Genomic DNA, 11,337 nt, shown 5'->3' with positions numbered 1-11,337 from the left:
CGGGCACTGGGGACAGCTGTGTCACCCTGAGCCAGCTGTGCCCCTGCCAGAGCCCCCAGTGCCGGGCAGCTGCTCCCAGCCCTGTGCTCTGCAGAGGGAACTGGGCCTGGGGCTGCAGAGCTGCCCCACGGCTCTGCTGCAGCTCTGCCTGCACAGGAGGGGCTGCACGCCTTGGAGCCCCGGCCCTGAGGGCAGAGGCTTGGCTGGGGCACAGGAGGGAGGGGGCTTGTGCAGAGGGAGGGGCTGCACTGGAGGGGATCCTCTGGACATCTCTAAACTCTCCCTGCCACAGCATTTCTGGGTTTTCTTTTCTCTCCTTCCCTGATCTTCTCTCTGCTTCCTGGAGATTTTCCTCCTGCAGGTGTTTCCCTGTGCCTCATCTCTCTGTGCCAGCACTTCCAGACCCCAAATCTCTGTGCACTCTCCTTGGCCTGACAGAACCCTGCCTGTTTGCAGGGCACTGGCTGGGGCAGGTTCTGTTTGCAGCTTGGAGAAAGGACAGCGCAGACTGAGCCTGATGGCTCCAGCAAAGGTGATGCTGGTGCTGTCCATCGGCAGAGAGGCTGAAAGCATATTAGGGATCTCCTGTGAACCTATTGATCACTAAAATAACAGTTCTAATGTCTCATGCACTTGTCAAAATTCATAATCAACCTTTAATATTTATCTCCCCTCCCTGCCATACTTAAAAAGTAGGAAACTGAATAAAAAATCTCTGGAAATCTAATTTTTATCAAATCCTTGTCTTGGAAATATTCAGTGACTCATCAGAAGCCCTCAGCATTTCAGAGCTTCATGAGCATTTCACCTTCCCTGCTCCAGAAATACTCAGAGTTGTACTCACAGGGTCTGTGGGCATTGGCATGTTCCAGCTTTAGGAGATCTCTCCAGGAGCTGCAGCTGCATTGTCCTGCAGCCAGAGGTTCCTGTGCCAAGGGCTGGCAATGATTCTGCCCCAGGCACTTCTCAGCTCCTTCCCAGCCCTGACTGATTGAAGCTCTCTGTGCCTCTGTGCTGTGCCCAGGCTGGCTGCAGGCAGTGCCCCAGCCCTGCTGGGCTGGGAGAAGAGCTGCTCAGCAAGAGAAATGTGCTTTTGAAGCTTTTCCTGGTTACCAGGATCACCCTCTGTGCCAGGAGCCCGGCCCAGCTCAGCAGCACAGACACAGCACAAGGACTTTAATGACCCTCTGGGGCTTTGTGCTCAGGCCCTGAACATCAGGCCCTGAGAGGGAGCTGCAGAAACCTCTCCAGAACTCCAAGTCAGAATCCAGCTCCAAAGTTTCTTGGACTTTTAATGGGTCCCACTGAGGGACACGACTGAGAAAGTGTCCCCAGGCCCCAGGCAGAGCAGAGAACTGGAGGCATTGATGCCAGGAGGGGACAAAGAGAAGCCAAGTCTTGGTGCCCTGGGGCACAGCAGGGTCTGTGCCACCAAGGGATGTGAGGAGACACCTTGTCCTGAGGCCCTGGGGCCTCCTGGCACAGCCCCAGCCAGGCTGGGCACTGTCAGCCCCTGGTCCTGCCCTCAGCATCCCCCGCTAGCCCACATCCCAGTGGCCTCAAGGATCTGCTGGAAGGAGACCCTGGGGAGCCTTGGTCAGGAATGGCCCTGGGGGCTCCTCCATGCTCCCAGGGACTGCAGGTTTTTCAAAGGACTTTTGGTTTGGCTTTTGCCTTGGAGTCTCTGATAGCTTTCTGCAATCATGGCCTCCAATTATCTGCTTTAATTAGTCCCTGGAGAAGCTTTGTAATTAAAAATACTCAGTGCACCTTATTAATGCTTCAAGGTACTTCAGTTTTAATAAGGTATTTGGTGTTTCCCTTTTGCTACAGACTCTGAGAGAGGTTTGTGCAATCATGGCCCCAATTATCTGCTTTAATGAGTCCCTTGAGAGCTTTGTACTGACACTCAGTGAGGCACAAAATTGCTTTGAGATACTGAACTTTTGTAAGGTACTTTGGATTTTCCTTTCCACATTGAAAATTCTTTGTGCCATTTTGAGTCTCTGATAGGATTTTGTGCCATCCTGTCCTCCAGTTCTCTCCTCCAAGGAGTCCATGAGGAGCCTGTGTTGGGGATGGACCTCACTGGGTCCCATTAATGCTTTGTGACATTTTGGGTGTTTCTTCTATCTCTGACTCCTGGAAAGGTTTGTGCAATCTCCTTTCAGGCCCTGAGGTTCCAGGGCTCATCTCCAAATGCACCATGTGGGTCATTAGGGTCAAGCCAGTCCTGACAAACCATGGCTCTGCCTTGATTTCTCTCTGCTATAATGCAGTTCTTAAGGACGTTTTCTGCAGCAATTTTGGTTCACCAATTTGATATTTCTCGGCCACTGTGGTGGGTTCGATGTTGGCAAATTACCAGTGCACACACTAGAATATACTTATTCCTTTCCTGCTGTGAGATAAGATTAGGAGAAAGGCAAAGTAGCTCAAAATTTTAAGATTATAAAGAAAAATTTATTAACAGTAACTGAAAGAAAGAGTAATGAAAAACAGAACAAAACTTTCAGAACCCTCCCCCTCTCCATACAACCTGACACTGTAAAGAGACAAACCCTAAAATTTTCTTTCCATTTTCCCACCTTTAGAACAGACTTTCTTCACTTCACTTAGGGAGAGAAGTTCCTCTTGTTAATGCTATGGAGACTTCTCCACAAAAAAACAGTTATCTCATGGCTTTTAATTTCCATGAATAGTATTTGCTTAGAAAAATCTGTAATCATGAAGTCCCTCCCATTTTTTCACAGCTTTTCCCACAGCTGTGCTTATGGGCCATGTCTACTTCTGGGGTTGTAGTTTCAAGATGAGCTGTTTAAGAGCAAAGGTTCTCTTCTTCTATTTCCGAAATCATCTTCATCTCTGGGAACAGAGGTCTCCTTCTCTCCCTGAAGGCACAGGGTCTCATCACTCTTTCTTTTAAAACTTATCATGGGATCACAGCTACTGCAACATTTGCTTACTTTAGCACAGAAGCCTTTGCTGAACAAATCATCTTCCCATACTTTTCAATGCCTTATTGGGAAAAAAAGAGTCTGATGTATCAATGACATCCTTCTCCATAGCTTTACCAGAGGATTCCAGCCCCAAGATCAAGGCATCTCCTCATCCCTCCCATCTGGGACTCAACTTCCTCTTCCCTGCCCTCGGTGTGTTCATGTTGCTCCTCTGTGTGCCTGCTCTGTGTCCTTTTCTCTCACTGGAGGGAGGATGGCAGCACTGGCAGAGTCAATATCTGCCCGGGGCTGCAGATGGTTCCATGAGCCCGGCCGGGCTCGGTGGCCAATTCTAATTTTGGCCATGGGCCCTGGACATGAAGACCAGTTCTTTTCCTTAGGAATGAAGGAACAGAACTCCACTGCTTTTGGGGCAGATGAGAAGTGACCACCAGAGGCAAAGGCCAGCCAGAGCTGCCAGATTTTGTTCTGAGACATACCCTTGAATATAGGAAAGATTTTAGGCAGAGTGTCAGTTTCAGCAATGGGCATCTGAAAAGACAAATGGTTCTTTTCCATACAAAGGAAACAATGGAGCCCCAGTGCTCCAGGAGCTGATGAGAGGCAGACCTTGACACTCCAACATCAGCCAGACCTGTCAGGTGGCCCCTGGGAGGCCAAGCCAGCCAGACCTGGTCCATGTTCCCTCGCTTCCATGGGGCCCCACAGTGTCCCAATGGTCCCTTGCTTCCAGGAGGTCCTGAGGTGTCACAATGCCCCCTTGGTGACACCAGGCCCTGAAGGGTTGGAATGGTCTCCATGGTTCCATCAAGCCCCACAGAGTCATAATGGTCTCTGGGTCCATGAAGCCCCGCGGTGTCACCATGGCCCCTTGGTTCCATGGGCTCCAGTGGTGCCACAATGATCCCCTTGGTTCCATGAGGTGCCCACAGTGTCACAGTGATCTCCATGGGAAGGAAAGAACCGAGCCCCAGCGTGGCAGGGGCAGCCACCAGAGGCCAAGGCCAGTCAGGCTTGACAATACTGGCAAATTTTGCTTGGGAGTAATCCTTGGATATAGGGAATTTTAGAGATGGAATCCCAATTTCAGACATGGACATCTGGAGTTGAAGGACGGTTCTTTTCCAAAGGAAGAAAAGCACGGAACACCGGTGTTTCAGAGGCAGATGAAAGGTGGCCACCAGAGTCCTGGGCTAGCCATACCTCTCTGTCTAAAAGCAACCCCTGGACATAGGGTATTTCAGAGTTTGTATCCCAGTTTCGCCCATTCCTGCATAGACAAGGATGGTTCTTTTCCATAGGAAGGAAAGCACAGAGCCCCAGTGTTTCAAAGGCAAAGAAGAAAGAGGTGGCTCCTGGGCGTCTCAGCCAACCAGACCTCTTCTTCCTGGCAGCTTTTGTCATGGAGGAACCCTTGGCTATATGGAATTTAGGAAGAGGAATCTCAGTTTTGACCATAAACACCTTGAGAAGAAGGATGGTTCTTTTTTACTGGAAGGAAAGTGTAGCAGTCATGCTGGCATGGTAGCATGGAGGATTGTTTTAGAAAGGCCTTGGGAATGGTAAACTGAGGAAAAGGATACATTCATGTATGCCCCATTGTATTAGAAAGGCCTTGGGAATGGTAAACCGAGGTAAAAGATACATTTATGTATGCTCCACTGTCTCGGGAAAGTCCCGCTTCAGCATTCCTCTGTAGACCCCCTTCTCCCCACCCCTGAGCAGTTCCTATTGGACCTGGCCCCTGGGGTGGTTCTGATGTGCCTTAGCTGGACACTGTCTCTATTGTTTAAGACCTTATCTCTTAATTTTGCTGTATAAAACTGTATCTGGGCAATAGCCCAGGGCCTTTGGTCACTGCAACGCTTCAGGCAATACAATCTATCTGGACAAGCATACCATTGGTCTCTCTTGGTCTCTTTATCTTGAACCCTAGCGGCGACTGAGGCAGCGCCGCAGCTCGGACCGTGCTAACCCAGACGCTGCCTGGTAAGCCCAGGGCAGCAGGACCGTGAAAAACCCTGACCCCGGAGGGGACAGCTAGCCGGAGGGTCCCGGGGGGCCGGGGAGGGGCGGGGGACAGCGGCGAGGAACCCCCGAGAGCAAAGTGGCGGTCAAAAGAGAAGCAACAAGTGGCGCACCAACGTTGGGCTTTGCACTGGTTTGAGCAAGTCTGCCCCAGCCGTCGTGGACAGTGCACTGGCTAGGAGCTTTTCCAGACACTTTGCAGTGTCACCGCGAGCTGCAGAGTGGAGAGCGGTGTGAATAAACCGCCACACAGGCTGTCAGCTCCGTGGGGAGAAGCTCTGGGATCACGCTGGTGGTGTGAGGCACTTGCCTCTCCACACAGCCCAGCAGGACTGTTGCCGTGGAGACAGACGCCGATTTCTGTCCGGCGAGGTCGCCACGGGTCGGACGGCACCTCTCCACACCCGGGAGACCGCCCGGGGTTCGGGAACCATTGCTGCAGTGGTGTCTAAAGGACGGCGGTGGGTGAGTCTCAGTTTCTGGGGGGCAGGGGCCCGGCCAGGAGACATCGGCTCCTGTGTGCCCGTGGTGGGACACGACAGCGCGCAGGCGTGACGGGAGTCTCCGTCGTAGCTTTAGAACTTTGTGTTTGCTGCAGTAATTGGTTGAGATTTGCTGTGAAGCCAGCCATGGGTGTCAGGCTGACTACACAGCAGAAAGAGATTTATAAACAAGTTCAGGAACCCCTGCAGAGTGCAGGTGTCAAATTTCCTAAGAGCCTTGTGAAAGAGTTTGTCAGATGGTTATCAGTAAGTTTTCCGGAGGTAACAGAGCAAGTAGTGAGAGAAAGACGATTTTGGAAGCGTGTGGGTGCAGTGCTGACAAAGGCAGGAGATCCCTCAGTGAAAGAAGGTTTTATGAGAATGTTTTTGTTCATTTACGATGTTGTGAAAGAGAGTGCAGACACTCAGGGCGCCCGGGGAGCAGAAAAGAGCCCCGTTGCGTCCCCTGTGTCCCCCCGCACCCCCTGCGGTGAGAAAACTAACCGTGCAGATGTAGATTTAGTTTCTAACCCTTCTCCATCTCCTGCTTTCGCTCCCGCAGCTGAAAATCCATGCTTTGCACTCCCCCCCTCCCCCCCTCTGTGCAGCCTCCGCAAGATGGAGGCGGCCACGCAGTGTTCCCTGTGCTCCCTGTGCCAGCCCTCGCACCCCTCCCTTCACCCGTCCCCGATCCCAACGCCTCCGCCCTTGCGGCGATTCAGCCCATGGTTCAGCCCGCATTCCAGCCCACATTCCAGCCTGAAGTCCAGCCCTCAGCTCCTCCTCTCGCAGTTGCATCACCACCCCCTGTCCCTGCTCCGCTCCACATGGCCCCGCCGGCTGCGGCCACTCCCACACAAGTCAGCCCCTCTCCCTGTCTCTCTCCCAGTCTCCCTGACAACGGCAGCGCCGAGACTGTCAGCACGAGGAACCAGGTCAGAGACTGGAAACCTGGTCAGAGACTGAACCTGGTCAGAGACACCGACCCTGCGTTCCTGGCCCCTGTGATCTATAATGCCAGGGGACAGAACGCCAAATGGGAGCCCCTTTCGTATGATAGTATTAGGGAACTTTGCAAAACAAAGTGTAAGTTTGGGGAAAGAAGTGAATTTTTTAAGAGCATTTTAAAAGCTACTCTAAGCTCCAAAACATATGTCCCTGCTGACTTGAAACGTCTTTTCAGTTGCTTGCTCCCTCAGTCTGAGTTTAGATTGTGGGAAAGAACCTGGAAAAGGATTGCAGGACATCTCCTCCCAGAGATTTTGCAAAGTCCAAGCCATTCCACAGATATAGAGGATGAGGAAATCACTTTAGAACATCTAGTGGGTGAGGGTGATTGGAGCCAAGCTGAAAAGCAAGCATCCCCAGAGCAGTGTTGGACCTGTCCAGGGATGCAGCAGAACATGCATTTTTTAACATGCCTTTTAAAGAACCTGTTGTTTCTTATACCGCTTTGAAGCAGTCTGTTGCAGAACCATTCATGGATTTTGTGGATCGAGTGCGAGCCTCTGTGGAAAAGAGGGTGCAAAATCCAGAGCTCCAAGACCAACATACATTAGAACTTGTCACTGCAAATGCAAATGAAGCCTGTCAGCGAGTCATCCTGGCCCTTCCATCATCGCCTCCCCCCACACTCGATCAGCTCATCGAGGAGTGCACCAGGAAAGCTGTGCTGATGACAGAGGACTCAGTGATAAAGCCACGGGAAAGGGTGGTTGCTGCAGTAGCAGCAACCCCGAGGACTCCAGGGTCCGCAGGGCCTCCTCAACAAGGGGGGAAAGTGGGAGGGTGGGGAATCTTTTTCCTTTATACTGGCAGAGCAAATTGTATCTTTTTCAGAGTTAGTTCACTTTGTTGTATGATTTTATCTTTCTTTCAGACTAGCAGAATGTCAATTTCCACATTCCTGCTCATCGTTTGGTTCCAGGGAATGGCCATCTACCCTTCCACAGTGGATGCATGGATTGTTCCACAGCCCAAGAAAAATGTATGGGTCACGCTAGCCCAAGCCTTGCAACAGGATCATATGTGTTTGTCCACTGCCTCAGCAGAAAATCCAATGTCCACATGTTTAATAGGGGTGCCAAGTAAGGAGGATGAGTTCCCAATTGATCTGGTCCATTTGCAAAAGCAGGTGAACGAAAATAAAATACCTAAAGGTGCAGGACAAATTAAAGCACCAGTGCGAAACCCCCTCATTTTGTGGCAAGGATGGGTCTCACATTTGCCCACTGCCAAGGGAGAGCCCCAGGAATTAGAACTCCTAGGCTCTGCAAAAGCTGAATTTTGCATTCAATTTGATTTTTCCCCAACCAAAGAAGTAAAATTATATGAGCATGTCAAACAGTACAAGGTAGAATTCAGAGCAGGTCAATGGGGCACAGCTGTCTACAAGCTGAAATTTGCATCCACCACTGATTTCCGTCCACGCAAGCTGGACAAGGGAATGTTTCTTATCTGTGGGGACAGAGCATACCCAGGAATCCCCTCTCGTCTTATTGGAGGTCCATGCACTTTTGGGCATCTGACCCTTGCTTCCCCCAACATGACCCAAATTCCAATTGGGCAAGCAAAAGGTGAGAAAAAAATTACTAAGCGGAGTGCGAGTCAATTTGATGAACATTGTGATGCGGAAATTTACCATTGGGCAAAATCCAAAAGAGTTGCCATCTCTGTGTTTTTACCATGGGTTGTGGCAGCCAAAGCATTGAGTGAATTAGGCAATCTAGAATGCTGGGTGACCAAGCAGGCAAATTTAACATCAGCAGCCCTGAGTGACCTCCTAGAAGACGAGGAAATAACCAGAAAGGCTACCCTCCAGAATAGGGCAGCTATTGATTTCCTGCTGTTGGCACATGGTCATGGATGTAAAGAATTTGATGGGTTGTGTTGTTTTGATCTGTCATCTAAAGGTCAGAGTGTCCACTCGTCCATTCAGGAAATGACAAGCCTCATTGGGAGTGTGAAGCAAGAAAATGAGGCAGTGATTCTTTTAAAAGACATCCTTTACTTTCTAGTTGCATTGTTTTTAGTTCTGTTAGCATTCGGGATTCTGAAGCGAATCATCTCCAAGGTCATCACCTCGAAGCTGAAGGCTTCTGCACCGGTTTTCATCGCTGCTGCCGACACGGAAAGCGATTGGTGGGAAGACGACAAGCAGAAAGACACTGCAGTTTAAGAGCCACAGTTTACCTTTTCCCAAGGCACTGTTCTTCTTAATAAGTAAAGAAGGGGGAATTGTAGCTATCATGCTGGCATGGTAGCATGGAGGAAGGTTTTGGAAAGGCCTTGGGAATGGTAAACTGAGGAAAAGGATACATTCATGTATGCCCCATTGTTTTAGAAAGGCTTTAGGAATGAGAAACTGAGGTAAAAGATACATTTATGTATGCTCCACTGTCTCGGGAAAGTCCCGCTTCAGCATTCCTCTGTAGACCCCCTTCTCCCCACCCCTGAGCAGCTCCCATTGGACCTGGCCCCTGGGGTGGTTCTGATGTGCCTTAGCTGAACACTGTCTCTATTGTTTAGACCTTATTTCTTAATTTTGCTGCATAAAACTGTATCTGGGCAATAGCCCAGGGCCTTTGGTCCCTGCTACCGTTCAGGCAATACAATCTCTCTGGACAAGCATACCATTGGTCTCTCTTGGTCTCTTTATCTCGAATCCTAGTGGCAACTGAGGCAACGCTGCCGCTCGGACCGTGCTAACCCAGATGCTGCCTGGTAAGCCCAGGGCAGTGGGACCGCGGAAAACCCCGGCCCCGGAGGGGACAGCTAGCCGGAGGGTCCCGGGGGGCTGGGGAGGGACGGGGGACAGCAGTGAGGAACCCTCAAAAGCAACAAGTGGCGGTCCAAAGAGAAGCAACAAGAAAACAGATTATCCAGAACCACACTTGATCTGTCTCCTCTCACTACCTGCACTTGGAGAAGGTGCTGGATAAATGATGGAGGGCAAGTGTAGGAAATCAGGAAGAACTCTGATTTTACTCCCCGTGTGCTGCCGTGCAGCCTCGGAAAGGAGAGGAGCTTTTGTGCATGGCTGAAGCGTGCGAGTCCTCCGGGAGTTCCACAACCATTCTGAAGCCTTGGACCCAGCTGTGGGTTTTTCCCTGATGCTGCTCAGTTTTGCTTCATTGTGCCCAAAATAAAAAAGATCACAGGAAACAAATTTAAACATTGTAAAAGACAAGAGCAACAGGTGACAAGACTGCGAAAATTTTTGATAGCCTAGCTTTTTCTTTTATTGAATCTTTTGTTAGTAGAGATGTTGCTAACTATTTGTTTATGACTTTTGACCCACAGGGACCTCTAATTATGCCAGTTTAGTGTTTATGATTTTTTTCACACCAGTGTACGACAGAACAGTGCAATCAAAAGCGGTTTTCTATCCCAAGGAGACTGAAACATTCATTTCTCTCTCCCAAGAAGACTAAAGCCTGTGGGTTTAGTGTCACATCCCACAGAGCTCGGCCCTGGAGCGCTGCTGCCGTGGCCGAGCGCAGCCCCGGGGCCGCTGTGCGGGTGCATTGGAAGGGCACGGACACAATGGCAGCGCTGTGTGTCTTTGTGCTCCAGGTTTGCGCTGCCCGTGCGGGCGGAGCGGGGCTGGCGGGAGCCGCGCTCCCCTCAGAGCCCCTGAGGGCGGCAGCGATGGCGGCGCCGCTCCCTCAGCGCCCGGCCCCGGCCCCGGCGGGCGGGGAGCCCTCGGCAGCGCCCGGCCGGCAGCAGGGAGCGAGCCCCGGCCCGGCCGCTGTGCCCTGGCGCCGCAGGGGCGAGGGGAGAGCCGCAGGAGCCGCTGCCTCGGGCCCTGCCCCGGGCCGGGGGCAGCGGCCGGGCCCCGGCCCCGCGGCAGCGCAGGAGGCTCTGGCGGTGCCGCTTCTCCAGCTCGGCCCGGTGCCCGGGCACGGCCCCGGCCTCGGGGCTGCCCCTGCCCCGCTCGGCTGCCCGTGCCCTGCCTGGCCGCCGAGGCCGCGCTCGCTGCCCCCGGGTGCCGCTGCTGCGGGCAGGGCCGAGCCCCGGGGCCCGGGCACAGCCCTGAGGGACACCGCTGCTCCCCGGGCTGCCGCGGCTCCTGGAGCCGCTGCCCACGAGCCCCCGGCACGGCCGTGCGGCCAATTCCTCGTGCCCTGGGCAGCGCAGCCCGCACGGCCAGGGCTCGGCACTGCGGGGCTGGGCTGCCGTGGGCCAGCGGGGCCAAAGCCTCGCAGGGCTCGGGGCACAGAATGGCCCACCAGGACACCGCTCCGGGGATGCTCCCGGCCAGCTCCTTCCCGAGCCCCCGGAACCCAGGCTGGCTCTGTGCGCTCCGGCAGCCACGGCGGGACCGGCCAACAGCTGGGGACTGGGCTTTGCCCACAGCTGAACCTGCAGAGCTGCAAGCTCTGCCCTGCACGCTGTTACAGCCACGGCAGGGACCAGGCCAGGGAGGAAGGAGGAGCCTCTATGCCTTCAGCTTCCACTGGGAAAGTTTATTCGAGGTGCAGAGAGCGGGATAAAAAAGAGCCACTCACCCTCGTTTGCAAAGGGTTTTGCTCAGATCCAAGTCAGGCGGTGGGCAGAAACAGCGAAGCAACAGGGAATCCTCAGGGCAGGAGTGAGACGATTATATCAACACAGTGGGACCATCAGGATCGGGAAAGGCACAGGGGCCAATGGGGCATCCTGGATTAGGGGATTTCCAAGTGGGTGTTTCAATCAGGGGTTGGCTAAGGGGCTGAGTGGCAGGGAACAGTCAGGATAAAATGGCAGAGTTGCCTGGACAGGTAGGGAAGGGACTGGGACAAAGGGAGGGGAATAACTTGAGCGAAGGCATAAAAGGGAGTGTACAACGTTGGGGAAAAAAAACGACTTGAGGAAAACGTGGCGGG

The 11,337-nt window shown here is 52.7% G+C and overlaps 1 protein-coding gene across 1 annotated transcript; it reads left to right on the top strand.

The window, feature by feature from the left end:
• Window positions 1-5,281: 5,281 nt before the first annotated feature.
• On the top strand, window positions 5,282-9,912 carry LOC146767158 (uncharacterized). Its single transcript, XM_085581096.1, has one exon. It carries the CDS (start codon window positions 6,888-6,890, stop codon window positions 8,646-8,648), a length of 1,761 nt encoding a protein of 586 aa, XP_085437222.1. The 5' UTR covers window positions 5,282-6,887; the 3' UTR covers window positions 8,649-9,912.
• Window positions 9,913-11,337: the final 1,425 nt, after the last annotated feature.

Source organism: Lonchura striata, chromosome 5 (assembly GCF_050655825.1).
Source record: "Lonchura striata isolate lonStrDom1 chromosome 5, ASM5065582v1, whole genome shotgun sequence".
NCBI classification, from domain to species: Eukaryota; Metazoa; Chordata; class Aves; order Passeriformes; family Estrildidae; genus Lonchura; species Lonchura striata.
The sequence above is the reverse complement of the archived record's forward strand: the minus strand, read 5'-3'. Positions and strand labels throughout refer to the sequence as shown.